We start from the raw sequence: 23566 nt of genomic DNA, 5'->3' as shown, positions 1-23566 counted from the left end.
CCTTGGACTATTTAATGCATCCTATTAAATGTTTTACTATCTAACTAGTTTATGCAAATGTAAATTAATATTGTTATGCTGTTAGAATCTGAGACAATATGAAACTGAAGACATGTTTTTATAAGAAAGCGTTATTATTTTGTACCGTCATCATCCACTTATTCAAATTACATCTTAATAATTGTCGATAAGATAAATACATCGGTTCAAAAAACAAAATTCAAAATCGACTGAATAAGTAAATACTTAATATAAGATACCCAATGATAAAATGGAATTTATCTTCAAAAAGTTGTTTTTGGACATTTGATTTGACCGGAGATTACCAAAGTTAATTGAACTTCTCAAGAACGGTATTCGTTCAATAAAATAACTTTTTTTATTTTCAATAATGTTCCCTAAACGATGTGCTTTTTACAGAGATCCCGCATTTTAAGGTTTATATCAGTGTAGTTATATTTCGGAAGATTCCCCCTTAACTGCGAGTGAAGTACCATTACACCCATAGGCACCATTCTAATATACTCTGTTGCTTAAAGATTAACCTTGATATTCTTTTCGTACAATTGCTTTCGTAAATTGTTGATTAAAGATGTAATTAGGTAATTGTATGAAAGGCAAAATATTATTTCCGTATTGTAGAAACTTACATGTTATGTAAATCGTGAAATAGAATTTAAAAAAGTTTAATAGTTTTCAGGGTACAGCAATTGAAGAAATACTTAAATATTGCTGGAAATTTAGAATTATTCTAACCAGAACTGGAAGGGCGTATTAGAGGTGTAGTTGAACATTGCGTGATAATAGTTACAATAAGAAACCCAAAGAAACATAATAAACTTATCAGTGTTACCAACTTGTGGGGAATTCCCCACTCTGCCATCATTGTTTCCGTAAAGACATTTTCGGAGAGATAGTAATTAAAACGAAATAATAATGCGGTGTTAAAAAGACTCACAACAGTGACAGTTTTAACACTATCAACGATAAACAAGCGAAATAAAAAAAGCAAGCCACCCCTAACATATTAAACAGATGAAGAAGAATAATAGAGAAGTAGACTGGTTAACTGTTAAAAATAAAAAAAGGGAAGCAAGTAGTCCAACACAATCTTCGTCGGAGTATTTTTAAATTATAGAAAATGAAGAACAGACGTAACAGGTGAAAAAACAATTTTTTGTATCTAAAGTATTCTGTGGATTGAAATAAAAATCGAACCACTTAAAAAATCTAAATTAGTACCGTAATGCAAAATATGCTAATTTCATGGACACGTACATAAATTCTATAAAAGAGACTCTAACTGTGTAAAATTTCCAGACAAACAAATCAATTCAGGGTATAAAAAACCTAAAAAAGGTAAAGCAAATTGCAATGAATAGCATCCAGTAAGACACAGAGAATATGTAGTTGCAAAAATACTACAAGAGAGTAGAAACAAAGTCACTCAAGCTAAACCAAAAGAAATACATGACCGAAAATATATCAATCAATATAACCAAAAATAAACAAAGGAAGAAGGAACAACCACCAATGAATTGCTATTAAAACTTATAGTAAAGTTAGAAAAACAGGAAAAATTATGCCTATGATCTCGAGGAGTAGAAATGGCAAATAAATACATTCGAACAGTAATTTGAAATGCTAATGGAATCTAATATCATGCTAACCTACAAGTATTCCTAGAAATACAAGAAATAGATATTCGTCTAACATCTGAACACCATTTGACAAAAGAATCTTTTATAAAATTTAGAGGATATAGTTTTTGTCACACCATGCATCCAGATAACCCTCTAGTAAAGCTACCAGACAAACCGAAACTGATACTGAGTGTAATTACCCGGACATAGAATGTGAAAATTCGAAGAAAGAAGTAATCAAAGTTATCAAAGTTATCAAGGTTACCATTAATCTAAAAAAATCATTATGTTATGACCTAATATAATGCTAATAGTATTATTGGAGAATTTAATAAATTGCCATTGGCAACCTTGAAACAAATGCTTTTATGGAGGTATTATACAGATAGACGCCCTATGTTACATATAAGTAAAAAGTTAGATATAAGTAAAAGTATTTAAAAAAACTACATACTATATTTTTCATGTTAATATTCATAATAATGTTTTTATATGTGGTGTACCCTGTAAGTATAAATACAATAGAACAAGTATGTATAATAATTTACCATATAGAATGATGTCACCAAATAAGTACTTAAATACAATAGATTTTTATTATACTCGTAGAGATCTTTTAGCTAAGGAATGTGTTTGTGCCATTAATTTTATTTTCAATTGCATAATAATATTGATAACAATTTTAACGATAAAGTAAAATAATGTGTTATTTATTGGTTGATAACATATTCGATAATATATATAAAAGACTTTTTTAATTAATTGTTCTACTCAGTTGTATCGATATTTAGAATTCTAATGGGTGCTTTAAAGGTGTTAGTTTTCTTCGGAGTTATTGTTGGGTAAGAAATATTTAGACAGTAAATTCGTTTTAATTTTATATAGTAATGTTGTATTTTACTGGAAATTAGGCGAATTTTATAAAATAATTGTATTAGGGTAGGGAATAATTCAAATATTGTAAAAGTCTTTTTGAGAAATAATAATTCAATGATTATTAATATATAAGATAAAAAACACATTTGTTATATATGGACTTATACTGAAGAAAACATCAATTAATGTTAATTAGTATTAGTATGTTAGTAAATTAATTAATATATTGTATAAATTACTAAATGAGAATTAGTAAAATTTGATTTAATCGAATATATTTAATGATATCTTCATCATCATCAGAGAGAATGTTTATTCAATAGCTAATACACTTCTGTAGATATCATGAGAGGTTAGTAACATTTATATTCAATTTTCTTCCTGGAGCTGAACATTGTTGTTACTATCTGGTGGATGAACCAATTAAAACTTTAAATAAAACTTAATCATACTTTTAATTGCAATATTTCCCTTTGTTCAAAGGCACCACTTTAAACCTATGAATATTACTTGACTTGTTAAATCCTGCTTCTTTTCCAAATTAGTAATTAGTACTTGTTTACTTGAGTGTCTTCTCCACATCCCATAGGAGTTGTTCAGAAGAATTTTCTTTTTTGATCTCCAGGCAATGCTTTTTTAAATATTACCAATTTTCATTAAATACTCCTAATTCCTAGTATTTAGAGTTTAGTTATACTAACACTAATAAGCTATTTATTTTTGTCCTAATTTTCTATGGTTTTAAAATTACAAAATACCTATTCCAGGATTCAAACTTTGGCCTTAACACCTATGTCACTGTTATTAATATGCACTGAATTTTACTAATTCACAGAACCTTATCAAATGATTTTAAGTTCTTCGATATTCTTATTAAGCCATCATTATCTAGGAACTGGAGAACCTAAACATTGATGATGCCTCTGTTCATGTTTCGGGAAGAATTTTTGAAGTCCTTATTTCGATTGTCATTACGAATGTACCATGGAGCGTCAACAATACCTCGCAGTATCTTGCTTTAAAATTTTTTAATAATAATATTTCAAGATATTTTGATAAAGCAAAACCTTATTATATACTGACAATGTTGAATATTTACCCAATAACCAGTACATTTTGTTTTACTTCAGCTTGTTGGGTTTCCATACGGGATTACTTATTGATTTATATATATATATATATATATATATATATATATATATATATATATATATATATATATATATATATATATATATATATATATATGCTTGATTCTTTTGTTGCTGGACTTAATTTCCTGGAACGGAACGGAAACGCTATTTTTCTGCCCAGCATTGTATTTCGGCAATAGTTATCACCAATGGCCGGTAGATTCTTCTCCAGTGTGCAACTGAGATGTAGTGTACAAATTAGAAAGGATTGTTCCCAATACGCTTCCCTGTGTCATACTTGTAGGTTTTATCCTTAAGTTAGAATAGGTATCTCCTTGTTTAAATCTCAAATATTGGTCAGGTTTATATGACATGCTATAATATGACTGAATGTTATGAAACTGTAAATGTTTGAATATTAGTCAAGGAGAGGAATTTTAATGTTATGCTTTAAACTTTCACGTCAAACTTGAGCAGCACCTAAAAATATTGCGGAATAAGTATTTTATTTTCTTCGTTATTTTTCTATGTCCTTGGTATGTTATATTTTGTGCACCTGATCAATGGTGGTATATTGTTTCTTGAAACCAAATTGATAATCCGGAATAAGATATTTTTCATCGATGATTGGTTTTTATCATTTTTAGTAGATATTTTTTAAATAATTTGACAATAGTGATTGGATAGTAGTCTTATTTATAATAATGCAGCACAAAACAAAAGAGTATATTGCGAGTCGATTTTCTCATTTAAAAACTGTCCTAATTATTTAAAGGATAGTATTCTTATTGGTACTTTAGCATGGTATTGAATATAAATTATATATAATAATGATAATATAACTTTTGAGTTAGTTATATCTATAGATGCATATTAATCTTTAACATTTTTTATTCGCCTAACTGATAAGAAATAGGATCTTAGTAATTTTTGAGTTTTGAATATTGAGTATTTATAGATAACTGTTTTGATTATTGTTCATGTATATTTGGAGAATACTCAGCGAGTAAATATGCCAAGAGTATTGAATAACTACTACCATTTTTAGTATTTTTTCATTACTTTCGAACTGATGTTAATTAAAAAAAAAGCGTTGTTTGATGTTAATTAACTTTGTAACTAACTTAATACGTTTATTAATGATGACTTTTCACTGGGTTAAATTTTGTTTAATTTGTGTTAAATGTTAAAGAACTTGATTAATATAACTGGATTCAATTGCTGACATTATTTTCAGTTGTTTGTCAGCCAAACAATTTCCAGAAAATTTCCTTTTCGGTGCCGCTGGAGCATCATACCAGATCGAAGGAGGATGGGATGCCGATGGTAAAGGTCTGAGTATGTGGGATGTATTCGCTCACACACCTGGTAAAATCAAAAATAATGATACCGGCGATGTTGCCTGTGATTCCTATAATAAATATAAAGAAGACGTCGCCATTCTTAAGCAATTGGGACTCAAGGTCTATAGGTAGGCATTAATTTACCGAAAAAGTTTGTTTTTCATCAAACGCCAACTTATAGGTTCTCAATATCGTGGCCACGAATTCTTCCTAAAGGTATTCCCACTGAGATTAATCAAGCTGGCGTTGATTATTACCGTAACTTAATCAAGGTAAACTTGATCCTATAATAAACTTTTAGGTACTAATTATAAATAATCTTTACGTGTAGGAGCTCAAGGATGCTGGTATAGAACCACTAGTAACACTCTACCACTGGGACCTTCCGCAACATCTTGCCGAACTTGGAGGATGGTTGAATCCACGTATAGCTGACTACTTTGGCGATTACGCTCGAATTTGCTTCGAACTTTTTGGTGATCAAGTAAAATATTGGTTGCCCTTGAATGAACCTGGAACAACGTGTGTTCATGGATATGAAACTGTATGTAGAATATAGTAGGTATGTCATATGTTTGAGTAATGTGTTTTAGGGAGATCTCGCTCCAGGGTTGCCTTTATCAGGGGAGGGAATCTATCAATGTGCTTACGTTCATGTTTTGGCACATGCCAAAGCTTGGCATATCTATAACGATGAATTTAGATCCAAACAAGGTGGTAAGTATAATGAAAAATTTAATGAATAAAAAAGAAAATAATGGAAGACTAACTTATCCTAAAAGGCTTTCGAACTGAACCCTTTTTTTATTAATTACATCTTATATTCAATATGCTTCGTACAATCTTAATTTACTAATAAATTTATTAGTACTGTTCTGTTATACTTGCGTTAATAGATAAGCAAGGCATGTACGGGATTAATACATCAGTATGTATTTGCAATATTAGAATAAAAGTAATCTATTTAAGCTAAAGTTAAAAATACATTTATACACTAAACTAGTTCGTGTGGTTTGGTTCGCTTCAATCTTTGGATGTCTTGCGTGTTCTCCAGTAGCTGTATTGCTTCCACCTTGCTGTGATTCAATAACAACTCTTTGATTTTAGGTCAAGTTGAGAGTATTTTTCCACTAACCGGTACAGTTGCTTGACTTTGAGTCTAATTTTTATCTCGTATGATGTTTCCAGTCTAACCTACCATCAAGTTATATTCCGAGGTATCTGAAGCTGTATTTTCCAGTTTCTAGTCCATTTGTAGATCTTGTAATCTTTTGCCATTATAACTGTGTCGTCAGCAAATGTTCCAGATAATGTTTCTTTTGTTGTTGGGATATCAGCAATATAGAGCAGATATAGAAATGGATATGGAAATGGTGGAAAAGACACTACCTTGTAGAACAATTACTTGTAAAACATTGGTCTACCAACATAGCGATGATTTGTTTTATGTTTGCAATTGATACAATTTTCAGGCTTCTTCGAATTATTGAGAATTTGAAATTCCCATTCGAGCTTTAATAGTGTATCCTTAGCATATATTAAAACACATAATGTTTTGTTTAATTTTTGCGTATTACTGTTTTTGCAACAATGTGTGATTTAAATTGTTCAATTAAAGTCGGTAGATATCGGCAGTAACAATTTCGTTCTATTATAGCAGCTCTTAACACATTACACCTTGGTGATCCCAAAATATGCATAGTAAAACTTTTTGGTCGTTAATATTATTCTTTGTTGACGATGTGGGCTAGCCCATGACCTTTTACTCTAGGTATTATCGTAGTAGATGCACTTTTCATCGCTATTGAAATCAGAATACGTTATTGAAAAAATCTTCCCATTTTTATTTTGCAAAAAATAAAACCGCAATTTTGACATTGTTTAAAATGGAATTTTCCATGAACTCGTGTGGTAGACATTTCCTCTCCATTTGATGCATGAACTGTTAAGATGTCTAAAATTTCAGACTTTCGCATTATTTATATGACATGCTTTTTTTTGTTTTGATATATTTCGGGCGTTTCTATAGTCAAAATTGTTGTGATTATTTGTTGGTTTTAATAGTTTTAATAGTTGTAACAGAGTCTTTAATCCTATAATCAAAAATATGTGAAACGATTAAATAAATCATTTTATATTTATTAAATAAATTAAGACTACTTATAGCTTCAACATACATACCTCTTGATGCTATTTAGCTACTGCCTCAATATATTAGACCTCATTCCTTTTTTCTCCTTTTTCGACTCACTCACGACGTCATTTGGATATTAAGAATTTTTGAAATGTACCACTTACCAGGTCCAATATACTATTAAAATACATTTTTTGTAAAACAATTCAACAGACTAATACCAAATTATTACAGTTGATTAAAATTTAACTTTACACTAAACATATTCGATTTTAGGTAAGGTTGGATTTAACAACGTCTGCTTTTGGTTTTATCCCAAGTCGAACAACAGTGAAGATATCGAAGCTCAGACAAGAGCAATGGAGTTTGGAGTAAGTAATTGTGATAGAGAGTATCAATAATCAATACTAAGAAAATCTTTTTCAGTGTGGATTATACGCCAATCCTATTTATAATGGCGATTGGCCTCAAGTGGTAATAGATAGAGTAGCCTACAGGAGTAAGAAGGAGGGATATTCTTTCTCTAGGCTTCCAACATTTACAGAGGAAGAAAAACAGTATATTAACGGAACATCTGATTACTATGGATTGAACATGTAGGTAGTGTTTGTTACGGGCTTTCTTTTTCTCTTCTTTAATACATCTCTTCTTGTAAATTAATAAAATCAACTGACTGTCTTGTAAATTTGAAATTATTTTGCTAGGTCTTTCGCTAGCTAATACTTATACCTGTGCAATATGGTGGCTTATAGATAATCGTTTATACCAGGTGCTTCCATGTATTTTGATCAGCGATACATATTGCTGCAAATAAAAAACATTAATGTAAACAAATATTAAGCAACCTAAGATAATTCTTAAACTCGATGATCTTAAATTTCTCTATATAAAATATCAGTTTTACATCTACTGATATAGAGTTACTCAATGTATACAGGCGCTATTCATAAGACGTTCAATTTTTAATATATTCATTAATTCTTTTGTTGCTTGATTTGCCCCTTTACATTCGATATGACAACGAACGGTTTTGACAACCCAACTAATTCGAATACAATTATTATTCAAGACTTATATTATAAACTCTGAAACACTTTGAAAAACTTTCAGATAGCTTAGCATTTGGAGAACCAATTGTTTGCAGGCATTCATATACGATGAAAATATTCAAAGTAGCTACCCCTAATTAGCCGAATATACCAGTACGAATATTCTGACACCAAATGAAGCTTTTGCCGCAAATCTCTACGGACGTTAATTGAACAAAATTTCAAATTAGGAAAAGGTCAAAATACATGCAAGCACCTAATAACGAACACATGGACGACAATGAAAATAATCGACAAATTTTTATTGTATAGGTACACCAGTTATCTGGTAGAGGCCCTAGCCGACGAATCCTTTGATTCACCTTCCTTGGAACAAGACTTAGCTTACAATTCGACCGCGGATCCCTCTTGGGCACACAGTGCTTCTGAATGGTTAAACCTCGACCCACCTGGTATCAGAAATGTTTTAAACTATGTAAATGAGAAATACAATCCAGGCGAAATTGTTATCACGGAGAATGGATGGTCAGATAATGGTGAACTGAATGATCAAGGACGCGTTACATATCTGAAGGTAATTGTAGTCTTTCTATTACTAATTTCTCCTATTAACTTTTATACTAGTTGGGAATATGAAAGACGCTTGCTTTTCACGCACGCTTTTCATTTCTAACATGTAAAAAGTCATTTATAATTCATAAGAGGTCAATTGAAAAGTCCCCGGCCTATCATAGTAAAAAACATTTTTTGGCAAATTTTTTTTTATTCAACATAATTCTTGCATTTTTGTCGCCATTTTCATTGACTTGTGACACGGTGCATTGTCTTGGGGAAGCAGCACTGCCTGTTTCTTCAAATGCGGCCGTTTTTCGGCGATTTCGTCCCTCAAACTGTCCAATAACGCTATGTAATAGTGGCTGTTGATGGTCCTTCCCTTTTTAAGGTAGTAAATGAAAATTATTCTATGCGCATCTCAAAATACAGACGCTATAAATTTGCCAGCCGACTGTTGCGTTTTCCCACGCTTTGGAGCGGGTTCGTCATGTGCAGTTCACTCGGATGACTGTCTCTCCGACTTCGGAGAGAAATAATGGAGCCATGTTTCATCCATTGTTACATATCGACGCAAAAACTCGGGTTTCATGCAGGATCATTTTCAAACACTGCTTCGAATGATCAACTCGTCGTTGTTTTTGGTCAAAAGTGAGCTCGCGCGGTACCTACTTTGCACAGAGCTTTGTTATACCCAAATATTCGTAAATGATATGATGTACACGTTCAGTTGATAGAGTGCCTGTTATTTTATTCAATTTCAATTCATAGTCATTCAAAATCATTTTGTGGATTTTTTTAATGTCTTCGTCGGTAACCTCTTTTGGACGTCCAATGCGTTCACCGACTTCGGTGCTCATTTCACCACGTCTAAGCTTAGCATACCAATCTTTGATGGTTGATTTTCCTGGGGCAATGTCCGAAAACTCGACATCAAGCTAAGTTTTTGCTTCAACTGTATTTCTTTCCTTCAGAAACCAATAATTTATCAACACGCGAAATTCCTTTTTATCCTTTTTTTCACAATAACAAAAGTTCCTTTACTCAATTTGCTATATTTCACGAACTAATAATCCAATAGCTGTGAAATATATACACGTATCTTTTGAGAGTTAGCGCTAACTAAAAAAGAAATAGCTTTAATTCTAGTAGCGCCATCTATGTGTCAGGCCGGGGATTTTTCAATTGATCTGTTATTGAGAATTAAGTCTCCATTGTCGCCTATCCCGATTAGTTCAGGTTTTATTAGAAATTAATTTATCTTATGTTGTCTCGTGCAATTGTACATTGAAACAATATTCTAGTGAGATTTGTGCGAATTAAATAGATTAGTATGTATTTCCCAAAATAAAATTAGGTTAGGCTTCTGATTTCCTGCTCATCGTAAATAAACTGTTCTTCGATGGGCATGTAGTGATAAGCAGTTTTAACAATATTAGATTGCTAGCCGGTTTGGTGTCCTTATATAACACCCAAATTTGCATTTAATAAGTTAGACTTCAATGCACACCATCCTCTTTGGAGCACCGGAACAATTATTCTTCATTTATTGTGAGCTTGTACCACTCTGATCCTAAGAGTGGCACAGTGCGCAATCAGAGAAGTCAGAGACAGGGTTAAAGCATGGAACGAGAGGAAATGGGCATCATTTCTTCAAAGTCTAGGCAACCCCACTACCCCTTATGTCTACCGGCGTGCCGCCAAGGGCGTAATGGGGAAAATTTGAACGCATTCCCTCCTCTAAAGGAGGATTTCTCCACGGACCTCGCCGTAACAAACCCAGGAAAAGCCGACCTTCTCGCTAATTCATTCAAAAACCAAAAGAAATGCAATCCATCTCTTGGCCCACCTCAATAGACGTTATCCATTATAAACGACACTATCCCCTCTCTGAAGAGGAAACACTTCCAATCAGTGAATCTAAAGAGCGTTGCCTCTCCCAGAGATCTTCAGCTCTCGATAAAATGTCTGTCTTCTAAGAATCTCCAGGCACAGATGGTATAATAGTAAACCGTCTGAAAAACCTCGCTAGCAATCAAGTATTAGAGCTTGTTAGTATCATCAACTCCATCCTGAGGTTAAAGCATTTACCAAAGAATTGGAAACATGGGCTTGTCGCTGTTATTCGAAAATACAAATCCGACCCATCTGAGTATAGGCCCATCAGTCTAATCAGTTCACTTTCCACAGTTGCGGAAAAAGCGATATTACACGGTTTAAACAGTTTCACACAGGCACACCACATAGACCCGAACGAACAATTCGGTTTCCGTGCCAAATATTCAAGCCTTCATTAATCTGCTCACATCGCAGAAACGATCTACGAGGCATTAAGAAAAGACCGAGAAACTGGAGCCATCTTTCTAGATGTTTCCAAAGCTTTCGATCACGTATAACACAATGGTCTAATATTCAAAGCTAAACCGCTTGGTCTATCGAATGACCTAATCTCCTTGATAGATTCATACTTGTACGGTGGATCCTCTCAAGTGAGGATCGATGATGTCGCCTCCTCTCGAAAACAGACCTCCGTAGGAGTCCCTCAATGTGCCCCATTAGATCCTGTCCTGTTCAACCTTTACATGGCTGATTTTCCACTCTACAAACATTCCCACACAGCATTTTATGCAGATGATACAGCTTTCTTTGCCACAGGTTGCAGTCCATATATAAGTATGGATATCGTAGGTACCAGCGATTTAGATTTAAACGAATCATAAATTTAGAGTTATATAATAAGTAATTAAATAATGCTTATTTTATATAAATTTTAGGGATATTTGAGTAATGTACTGGACGCTATTGTTGAAGATAGCATCAATGTCATCGCTTACACCACCTGGAGTTTGATGGATAACTTTGAATGGAATCAAGGATACACGTAAGCTTTAATATATTGGTTCATATAATAGTTAGAATTAATCACATTTAATTATAGACAAAAATTCGGTATTGTACAAGTCGATTTTGATAGCCCGAACAGAACTAGAACATTGAAGAGCTCTGCTGAGTGGTATAAGCGTGTGGCAGCCGCTAAAGAGATTGTAGACTAAGTGAAATCAATAAATTAATGCTTTATATCATTTGGTTTTTTTACGACTTACATTCTTCCCCTGAGATAAAGCGGTTATAAAGTACAACACTTAAGAATAATGTTAATATAGGGACGTTCCTCCGACTGTTGTTCAAATCATCTGATCAAAATCAACAAATAGGTGGTGGTGCAGTGGTAAAGGCGATAGGACACTCCTACTATTGCGATAGCCGTGGGTTCGAATCCTGCTGGAGCATGCTGGGCGTAAATTTATATTTGTGATTGTTTAATATTTGTGATTGCCCTAGGCAAGAGTGTAAAATCCGACAAGGAAAATGATTCCAATCACGCCAGTAACCAGTAAGTAAGACCGTATGACTACTGGGATGATTTCTAAGATCACTCGCCAGTCGGTTGGCTCAATGCCGAGGACCGTGGTTCGGAGCCCAAGTTAAACGTAGGTCCACTACAGATCAACCCCTAGTTGGTAAAAGGAGACTTTAAAATATTTAAAAATATATTGGAGATAGATTAAATAATATGAACCCCACATAATTGAGTAGTAGACAGTGACGCCTGCCACCTTTATTATTACATATTTAACCTATAATTAGTTGATCGACCAAAATCAAATTGTGGTTCTGTTCTTATAAAAACGAAATATGAAAATTGATACAATAATTTGTTATACAAAATTATAAGAAATTATTGTTGACAAATAGATGTTGCTTCATCAACTTATTGAAGAATTTAAAAATTCCTTTTTGTTGTTTGTTATTTTATATTAAGTATTTATTTGCAGTATAACCTTATCTTTTGATTAAAAGGATGATAAAAAAATATTTATTTAAAAAAATATGTATTTTATATTATTCCAGTTTATATGCACTTAATGCAATATTAATTTGTATGTGATAACTTGGCCAGATGGTAAAACAGGTATATTTAGACAGTTCAAGATATCACTTCTACATTGCTTATTCGTATTGAAAATTATTTAAACAATATTTATCACCGGCCGGATTTCTTTAAAATCGTGTGACCCCTTAAGATTATTACCTGTTTTAATAAAATATGGATGAACACTTGACATGTTCTGCTTCCTTGTGATCTCTCTCTTAGCGTTATCATAGTATATTATTTATGGTTATAAGTACCAAAACTTTCACCGTAAACTTTAATCAATTAATATTTTAAATTAATTTCATTCAACTGATGTTAATCGATTTGTTTTGAAAGTAACTTTGAAATTAACACTTGAATTGTGCAGTGATTTGTTAGATTTATGATAGACGCCGCATTATTAATTTAATATTATTAGCCTTTCATTGAAGACTCCATAGAGGATAAAAAATCTCCAGAAAATATATAAGGAAAAGGCAATTCTTCTCCCTATGTTATTCATAATCTGTTTAATATTACTTACTTTAATCTAGCTCAGTTTTCCTTGCTTTCTGGGAGATATCAATAGTACAGTAGGAAGGGTACATAAAATTCGATAATCAGGAAACAAGAAAAAGACGTGAAATATTGCGCTTAATTGTTGTCTTCTTCATAATATAATAATAAGAAATTCATAAGAAAATATATCAATATACAACTAGCTAATATAAATAAAAAATTGATTATAGTTATTGAGATAAGGGGTAGAACAAGGAAGTGATACTTAGTATTGGCGAACACAAGAGACGGCAACTCTAACGTATGGATACATTAACATTATGAACATTATTTATGGATACTCTCGTCATTTATTGCTTAATAATAATTAATATTAATATCAATGGTTTATATGTGGTTTCTATGGTGAATGCAATAAATAAAATAAGTATATATTATAATTTAGCTTATAATATGGTGTCAATATATATTTTAATACACTGGCCTATACTTAACCATGTTTTATGTTATAAAATGTATTGATAAGTGTGTAATAATTAATATTGATAAGGTTTTTAACGACAATAAAATTAAGTAAGTTTTTAATTAGCTAATGCTGCTGATAACATATTTGCTAATATATAAAGATTTATATAGGTAGTTATTCTAGACAGTTTGTATCTTTATATTAGAGTTTTAATGGGTATGATACAGGTGATTTTATTTGGAATAATTGTACTTTAATTTTATATAGAGCATATATTTAAAATTTAATTTTATAAATTATATAATCTGTGGCATTATTTTGTTGTAATATATGCTCTTTGTATTTTTATAATTCAAGCATGCATTAATTAATAAAATATAAGTCATAGTATTAGTATTAGAGATATAAGAGTGTTATCAAGGAACATATAATGTTAAAATATAATGTTAATAGATTACTGTTGGTTTGTAATGAAAGAAGATTCTATTGTTCACAAAGTTATTATTAGGAAAAGTTCATATTTCGTCCATTTCTTTCAGAATATATCGATAATTTATCCTAATAACCACTTAAACTTGAGCTATATTGATTAGTTGTAAATATTATTATTATTTCCTTAATAAATTTAATAATATAAATATATAATTAGGATTTAAAATGTCCATAATATCTTTATTTGTTTAGAGTACTTTAATGTATCATAACTTTCATATGGTACGTAAGTTTTTGTGTTCAGCAGATACAATTTGACAAACATAGAAATTTGGCACACACTGTTATGGGGTACAATAAGCAACAGCAATAGAAAATATTGGAAAGGTTTCAGAGTAAGGTTTTGAGAAACATCTAAGTAAGGCAGGAAATAATAAATTCAAATAACAAAATTAAAAATTATCAGTGAAGACTTTCGCAACTAATAATAAATATATACACAAGCTGACAGAGGAATAGGAGGATAAGGGCACGTGAGACTCAAGAGATATGACATCCCCAGTCTCAGGAGTAGATTCATGTAGAGCGATGGGAGTTTTACCCACAAATTGTAGCTCTCCCATTAAAAATATAATAGTAGTCTTATACATAGACAACACAGAAGCTTCTTGTTTTAAAACGGATTGTCATGGTGCAGAAATAAATGCAGTTGAATTGAAAAAATGCATTAAGTCCATGCCTCTAGACCAAAATACCCTCTTAAAAATAGTTAGAATTGCTCAATAAGAGACGCGATCAGTTTTCAGATCACATACTTTCAGTGATTCAGCAAGATTTGGGAGATATTCGTTGGGAAGCTTTAATGCATTTACCACAATAAATTAAATAGCCTAATTTATATATTAAAATTTATTCATCACAACTGTCAATCAAACATCGAGTAGCCACCACCTTCTGGTACCATCTTCCCGACTCTTTGAACGTCCTGGTACGGTTAGGGCTATCGAAATCCACATGGATGATTCCAAATTTTTGAGTATAACCCTCGGTCCATTCAAAATTGTCCATCAAACTCCAAGTCGTGTATCCGGCTACGTTCACACCATCCTCCAGGATTGCGTCTAACAAATTACTTAAGTATGCCTGTAAATAATAATAAATAAATATTGTATATTATAAATATATTACATTAATTTACCTGAAGGTAATCGATGCGTCCTTGGTCGTTGAGGCTACCATCAGAGGCCCATCCATTTTCGGTGACGTAGATGGTGCCAGGATTGTATTTGTTCCAAACGAGATTTAGCAACTTTCTCATTCCTGTAAAATATATTCTTTAATTTAGTAATTCCTGTTAAATCAACATTCCAGTTAAAATAAGAATCTAAAGCATTTTTGAAATAAATATTTATTAAATTAGATTTATAAAAATCTGTTTTAAAGGAGTTGGTAGTGAGTATTAGATTTCTGGTTGTTAAGTTTTTGTAATGCGCAGAATACACAGAGGTTACTACAACAGATATATAATAATTTTATCATATAAATAAATCACAACAGAAAAATTACAAGGTGTGTTAAGACCATTTAGATGGTGTAGAAAAGGTTGAATGTAAAATAAATTGGTGTCGGCTTGCGTGGCGCAGTGGTAAAGGCGACAGGGCCGTCCACTTACAATTATTTATGATTATGATTCATTAATATTTGTGATTGTCCTAGATAAGAGTGTAAAATCCGACAAGGAAAATAATCCCACTCACGCCAGTAACCAGACTGCATATTGAATAAAAAAAAATAAGGTTTAAGAATAGAAATGTATCTGTAGCAGACGGTACTATTAAGTGTTGGCTATATTCATTAGAACACATCTGATAATTTTTTAACTTTAAAAACGCATTTATTGAGAAAAATTTATTCAATATATATTAATCAACATATTTTTCATAATTTTCTACAAATAGGCAACATTTCTGTCGATACTCTGTGGAAAGAAGGGCGTTGGTTTGGCAGCTACTCTAAACTGATTTCAGAACCGTGTGCTAGCCAACAATGCTACGCCGATGTGATTAAGTGGTATTCAAAAGGCACTACATCTGTTAAGTACGCTGGGAGTCGAAGCATATCTATGAAAGGTTATAAAACGTAATAAAATTAAGTATTTACAACTTCTTGCTTATTTATGATTAGATTCTCATTAATATTAATTGTTTTATTGCGACTCCTGTCATATTTGTTCCTTGTTATATTGTATAAATAGTCAAAACCCTCTCACACACCGTATACAATATTTAATTTATATCATATTTAATGGTACCTGGTAGATTACTTTACTACTCAATATATAACTAAAATAACAAATGCAAAACTTACCAACAGGATAGGAATACAACCAACTGACTGATGATGGTGTCCAATCAGCTCCGTGTGAAGTACTCGTACCTTTGTCTAGATAGTAATTTGGCTCACCAATATCAAACTCGCCAGTATATTGTGCAGTTAAACCGGTGTACCTACAATTTGATTATATCGTAACAATTATTTACTTATATATACTCACTACGCACATGTTCAAACCAAAGTAGTCGAAAGTACCATTAACATATTTTAACTGTTCTGCTGTGAATTCCGGTAATCTACTGAAAGAATAACCTTCTTGTCGACTTCTGTTGGCTATTCTAGTTTTCATCAATTCGGGCCAGTCACCGATATACACTGGATTGGCATACCAACCCAACTAAAATGAAAAAGCGTGAATTAGAGTATCTTAGAACTTAATTGTCGTTTTACAAACTTAGTACAATCAAAATTCATAAAAATTGATATATCTGATACATACGTTGAATTCTGTTTCTAGCTCAGCTCCGAATTTATCGGCATCACTGTCAGATGCTGGTTCGTTGTATGTGGTATCCAGAACCAAACTAATTCTTCCTATAATTTTAATTTGACGTTAATTTTGCCGGATTAAAAAATCCAAAAAATTCTGTATTATAATTTCTTACATTCTAATTAATTCACTATCAACAGTTTTGTAGTGTATATAGAGTATGGTTCGATAAATAATCATCTACATAATTTCGCATGAATATCCCGATATTCTTAATGGTAAAGTTCTATATGAATAACATATTTCTGCCAAAAACTACCATGATGATGATGCTCCCAAACACGAAGGAAAAAAGGTTGTCTTGTTTCGGTGGGTATCAGAATATCATCAAACTTCTTCCCTGCACAACAAAGTTACCAGACCTCATTATAATGGAAATATTATGGGTAGTGAGTTTTAGATTTTTGGAAGAAATTTTTTCACATTTTTTTCAATTGTTGCAGGTTTAGGTTAAAATATGAGAGAACAGTCCAACCGAAAGTATTCAGACACACTACGAATCTATCCTGCGAAGAATTTCAGCTAATTTAAAATCAAATTCTGGCTCAATGCCTTATTAGGTGTTCATTCCATTTTGTCCATCTCATGTAGAAATTACAGCAAGCAGAATTATATAATAAGTATATATAGTGTTAATAATTTAAGAATATCATTAATATTTTCATTTTATTACAGGGTTAAATTTTAATTTTGTTCAATATTTTTATATGAATGTGACAATATGGTGAAGGCTATATAATATATGTTTGGCAAAATACTAATTTTCATTTTTTCCCAATAGATGGCTCCAAAGTCGGATATCTGTGGCGGCTTAGACAACCAGCCATACTGTACAACGCGCAAAGCCCAAAAGTAAAACCGACAACAGCGAAGGGTATTTCTTCTTCTTATACTTTACACTGGCCGATTGCCAACTGGTGTAATTGGCACCATCGCATTCGGCCAGGTATAAATCCAAATTGCAACCCTCGAAAAACTATCTTTCTCATTTTTCCGCTGTCAGAAGGAGTACCCCTTGTGTCGTGCCGGACCATTGTCTGTAAACAAAGAATTCCACGTGGTCCTTGTTTTTACTGAGTTATTGTGTGGGTTGCATCGCATAGAACCCACATATCTGTAGCGAGATCTACAACTCCTTACGCCACCACAAATACATCTTCCCCGAATTCAAAGGCTGGAAACGCTAGAAGATTGTACCATGCTGTTCCGATAATAACATAATTAGCACTTCGACTTTCTCTCTATTTCGTATTTACTATTTCATTTCGTTAACACTTCTCCATAACATTGATCTAACCTAATATCCGACTTCCCGTTGACCACATGCAGTTTTCAACATCGAAATAAACATTGTTTTATAACAATAAGTGTTTTCTATTCCCGTGCAAATCCCTTCCACAAAACAGTAATGAATGTTCGAATAATCAAGTCACAACAATCTCAAGTAATGTTTATTCTAGGCAGCCATGATATATCTCATCATATTTGAAAACGGATATACCAGAAAATCGTTTTCATCATGCTTTGCTTTATTACTTCCGAAAATGGTAAAATACATCTAAGGATAATCGAGAAGTATATATATATATACGAAATGGAACCGCTTGTGAAATAAATAATCACGGGTGATGATAAGTAGATCACATTCAAGGAAGATTGTGATCGAAATCACAAAAATGTTTTAAAACCCGTTGTAATAAATTCTTGGTGGTATTGGAAAGAAGTTGTTGGCTTCCTACTCTCGATAAATAATGCAGTTGAAGCAGCGGATATTAAAACCGTCAGATTTGATTGAAGAAAAAGTGTCCTCGATCATTATAATGTACATCACATCATAATGGTAGAAGTGTATGGATGTTTTTTAAAGTATAAATAATTTAATGAATGATACCTGGTCTTAAGCTTAACTGGAACTATCATACTTATTAAATTTTGTATTTTTTGTTTCAGATGAATCAATGTAATATTTTTATAATTAGATTATTCGAAATGTTACCTCCTTGTTGAGCTCTAAATTCGTCATCGTATATATGATAGGCCTTGGCATGAGCAAGTAGCTGTACTTTGGCACATTGATACACCCCGTCCGCAACCAGCTTCAAACCTGGTGGACTATCCTACAACATTTTTATAGTTATTGTTATTACAAGTTAAGTTAAATAAAATGTTATTAAATATTTTTTAGATGACGATTGGCAAAACTGTTGCCTAATATTAGCATATTTACATTGGATTGTTGAATACATATACAGTGTTATTCAATAAGTTTATTCATAAAGATTAAAACTAAATGAGGCTACCAATAATTCGTTATGGAAATTAATAATCCCGTAAATTTTTGATAAATTATATATAAAGAGGCTTAACAATATTATATAAAAGGGAATGCATATTCCAAAACATGAGTTTGGGTTTCGTAATAAGTACGAGAGTATAAAACAAGTTCATGGATTGTAAACAAAATAAATACGGACCTAAATGGTAAAATATATTGTTAGGCTGCATTCTTGGATATATCTCAGGCTTTTGATAAAATATGTCGCACAAGGTTGTAGGTTAAATTAATGCTTTATATACTCTTTCAATTACTAAAATCTTAGCGCTCTATAAAACAAGACGATGAACTTCCATAATAATTACCGTATAAATCACTACTGTGGTATAAACATATGCAAACGGCATACTAATTTTAACATCTCACGAAGATCTAATAACAGCCCCAAAGAACCTCCAAACACATCTTGATAAAATACAAACTGTTGCTGAAGACAGCGCATTAAACAAAACGAAACAAAATCTACCTATAAAACTTTCACTCTACGTTTAAGAACATGTCCGTCAGTTAATATCAATAACTGTCAAGTTCCCCAAACTGAGGATACTAAATATCTTGATATGCATCTAGGCTGGCTCCTAACCTAGAAGAAGCACATGCTTGCTAAACGAAATCAACTTGTACTTGACCTATTTTAAATGTGTTAGCTTATCAGGGCCAAATACATGTTATAATTAGATAACAAGTTATTGAGTCAATACTCAAGCCTATTTGGTCATATAGAATCTAAATATGGGGTACTGCTAGCAAGTCTAATATAGCAATCATGCAACAGTTTCAAAGCAAAATGTTGCGTGTCATTGTCAATCGTCCGTACTATGTCTCTAGTGAAGTGATATAACGCGATATGCCTCTAGAATTCATAACGAGTGTGATTCGGAATGTTTATGTTAAGCATTTTAAAGGAGTATCAGTACACTCCAATGTGTTCGCTCATCAGCAAAATGGGAGAAGTGATAGTGAAGTGCTTAAACCAAAAATTTTAACACCATTCGATCTGATTATAGGACATAACATATATAGATTTATAATTAGATTAATTAGGTTAATATTTTAGATAGGAGATTAATTAATGTATTGGTTTTCTACTTATCAGATATATAATACAATCATAAGAAATGCTTACTGCCCACTGGGCAAAACCACTATGAGTAATAATAAATAATAATAATAGCGAGTGTTCGAGGATAATATCTGCTACTGCTGCTGTAATCCGCAGAAACACATTGATCCTTTTTTTTATTAATTCTCAAGCTAGCAGTCTTTTCTAAAAATATCTTTTAGCAAAAGTATTAAAATAGCATACTATTTTAAGTTATAAGGTATGTCACAAACTTATTGAAAAACCTAGTATTTAGTAGTAAAAGTTACATAAATTGATAATTGAACTTACTCCTGCACCATATCCAATTAGACAAGTAGATTTGGGTTCATTAATGGTGGCCCATATCTTAACATCATCACCAAAGTTCTTGAAAGCTATCCTGGCATATTCTCCAAAATAGTCAGCAATCTGCTCGTTTAGCCATCCACCCAGCTCCAATAAATGTTGTGGAAGATCCCAGTGGTACAATGTAACTATTGGTTCGATTCCTGCTTCTTTTAATGCCTGGAATGCATTAACTTTAATCAACCAGTGCATTTCGGTTAGATTAGTCTTACCTTAATGAAGGTCTTATAGTGATCGATGCCAGCTTGATTGATTTTGTTCGGAGTTCCGTTAGGTAAAATTCTTGGCCAAGATATGGAGAATCTGTATAGAGTGACGTCCAATTCCTTTAAGAGTTCGATGTCCTCCCTCCATTTGTGGTATGAATCACAGGCTATGTCAGCATTTTGTCTGTCTTTTACTCTGTCTAATATAGATTTGTGTTAAAATATTAATAATTATGGTTTCATTATGTTTTATTCGATGATTGAATGTTTTTCTGATCAGTAATATCTATTGGTGGATAGATCAAATGTTTCGAGGTGTTTACATACGATGGAAAAGTTTTTATATTAGGAAAAATGGCTGGCGTAGGAACTAGCTCAAAATGCTATTTCAGAGCATTTCAAAAATCACGGTTTTATTGTTACCCAAGTTATAAAGCAAAGATATTTTTGTGGCGTTACTCGCAAAAAGTCAAAAGTTAATTTCGGAAATCCACACCAAAGTGGAGTATTATTCATAGCTATAATATCTAGCATAAACTATAATGCACAGCATAACATACATGGTTTGATGTGCAAGAGGTATTTTGTTATGAACTGCTAAAATCGAATGAAGTCGTTTTTAAAGATGTCCACCGGTGTCAATTGAACAAATTGAATAACGTATAGTTGTAATGAAGATTATTAATAGTGAGTAACGAGCGTCTGGTGTGCACAATATAACTCTTTCTGATTATAAGATGTTCAGGTCAATCGTTCAAAATATTAATGTAATGGGAAATTGGCTAAATGGATACTACACCAACATAATTCTTTCACGATGTTGATGTATATGGAATCGCCATGCTAGCCAGGTATTGATAACAAGTTACACGATGTGATGGAAACTATATTCATTAATATTTATTGTACTAAATTGTCTCAAATAAATACCTTTTGAAAGTGAAAAATGATCAAAGCACATAACAGGTCAGTTGAAAAGTCCCCGGCCTGACACTTAGATGGCGCTACTAGAAGTACATCCATATGTGTTTTAGTTAGCACTAACCTTCAAAAGACGCGTGAATAAATTTGACAGCTGTAGGATCATTAGTTTCTGAATTATAGCATTTTGAGTGAAGCAACTTTTGTTATTGTGAGAAAAAATGGATAAAAAGGAATTTCGCGTGTTGATAAAATATTGCTTTTTGAAGGGAAAAATACAGTTGAAGCAAAACCTTGGCTTGATGGCGAGTTTTCGGAGACTGCCCTAGAAATATCAACCATCAAGGATTGGTATGCTAAGTTTAGACGTGGTGGCATGTGCACCGAAGACGGCGAACGCAGTGAACACATTAAAAACAATAAAAAAATCCAGAAAATTATTTTGAATAACCGTAAATTAAAAGTGAATAAAATAGCAGACACTCTAAAGATATCAAGTGAATATGTACATCGTATTATTCGACGAAAAACAACGACGAGTTGATGATTCGGTGCAGTGTTTGAAGATGATTTAGCACAATAAACCCGAGTTTTTGCGTCTATATGTAACAATAGATGAAACATGGCTTTATAATTTAACTCCGAAGTCCAATCGACAGTCATCCGAGTGGATTGCACACAATGAACCGGCTCCAAAACGTGGGAAGACGCAACAGTCGGCTGTCAAGATTATGGCGTCTGTATTTTGGGATGCGCATAGAATAATTTTCATTGACTACCTTGAAAATGGAAGGACTATTAACAGTGACTATTACAAAGCGTTATTGAACCGTTTGAAGGACGAAATCGCCGAAAACGGCCTCATTCAAAGAAAATGAAAGTGCTGCTTCACCAAGACAATGCACCGTGTAACAAGTCAGTGAAAGCGATGGAGAAAATCCATGAAGTGGGCTTCCAATTGCTTCCTCATCCACCGTATTCTTCAGATCTAACCCCAGCGACTATTTCCCGTTCTCAGATCTTAAAAGAATGCTCGCTGGGAAGAAATTATAGTCGAATGAAGCGGCGATCGCCGTAAATGAGGCCTATTTTGAAGCAAAGGACAAATCGTAGTAAAAACAAGGTATCGAAAAGCTGGAGGGTCGCTATAATCAGTGTATCACCCTTGAACGGAATTATGTTGAATGAATAAAACTAATTTTGCCAAAAAATGTGTTTTAATATAGTAGGCCTGGGACTTTTCAATTAGCACTGTTATAAGCACCTAATTATATTAATAAAAATTATAAAACTATTATATTTAAATTGTTACCTGGATCTTCATGTATAAATCTATCCCACATACTTTCTCCTTTGCCATCTTCATCCCAAGCACCTTCGATTTGGTAAGCGGCAGTAGCAGCACCGAATTGAAACGATTCAGGGAATTTCTTATTAGATATCTGCCCCAATATGCTATAATATAACTAATCAATCCTAGGTATATACACATTTTAAATTAAATCTCACCCAGGGAGCCAAAACACACTCAGCAGCACCAGTACCTTCATGTTCACTACAGGGATCTAAACATTTTTAAAGATATACGAAATTTTATAGTTGAAGAGTATTTTTGAAAATACGATTATTTTGAAGTGTTTATTGATATGTAAAGTGGTTTCTGTGATATAGGACATTGTTTTTATAAAAGCTTTCAATTATTTACAA

At 32.5% G+C, this 23566-nt stretch overlaps 2 protein-coding genes across 2 annotated transcripts; one reads left to right on the top strand and one right to left on the bottom strand.

Annotated features, from left to right (window-relative positions):
- Nucleotides 1–2327: 2327 nt before the first annotated feature.
- Nucleotides 2328–11810, top strand: LOC143196423 (myrosinase 1). The gene is made up of 10 exons (XM_076404094.1): nucleotides 2328–2485; nucleotides 4890–5123; nucleotides 5177–5267; nucleotides 5327–5539; nucleotides 5589–5712; nucleotides 7406–7500; nucleotides 7556–7725; nucleotides 8491–8752; nucleotides 11505–11611; nucleotides 11669–11810. The coding sequence occupies exons 1-10, from the start codon at nucleotides 2442–2444 to the stop codon at nucleotides 11781–11783; spliced, it is 1455 nt and encodes a 484-aa protein (XP_076260209.1). The 5' UTR covers nucleotides 2328–2441; the 3' UTR covers nucleotides 11784–11810.
- Nucleotides 11811–14957: 3147 nt separating this feature from the next.
- LOC143196080 (myrosinase 1) lies at nucleotides 14958–23522 on the bottom strand. Its single transcript, XM_076403668.1, has 10 exons — nucleotides 23369–23522; nucleotides 23172–23314; nucleotides 20945–21138; nucleotides 20676–20891; nucleotides 18944–19064; nucleotides 16897–16991; nucleotides 16625–16794; nucleotides 16431–16570; nucleotides 15262–15383; nucleotides 14958–15206 (listed from the first exon to the last, which is right to left on the bottom strand). Exons 1-10 carry the CDS (start codon nucleotides 23407–23409, stop codon nucleotides 14973–14975), a joined length of 1476 nt encoding a protein of 491 aa, XP_076259783.1. The 5' UTR covers nucleotides 23410–23522; the 3' UTR covers nucleotides 14958–14972.
- Between the last annotated feature and the right edge of the window lie 44 nt (nucleotides 23523–23566).

The sequence above is a fragment of the Rhynchophorus ferrugineus genome, unplaced genomic scaffold (assembly GCF_030347505.1).
Source record: "Rhynchophorus ferrugineus isolate W39M unplaced genomic scaffold, kcgeb_rfMv2 rfM4, whole genome shotgun sequence".
In the NCBI taxonomy this organism is placed as follows: domain Eukaryota; kingdom Metazoa; phylum Arthropoda; class Insecta; order Coleoptera; family Curculionidae; genus Rhynchophorus; species Rhynchophorus ferrugineus.
Note: the sequence above shows the minus strand (reverse complement) of the source record. Positions and strands in the feature narration are given on the sequence as shown.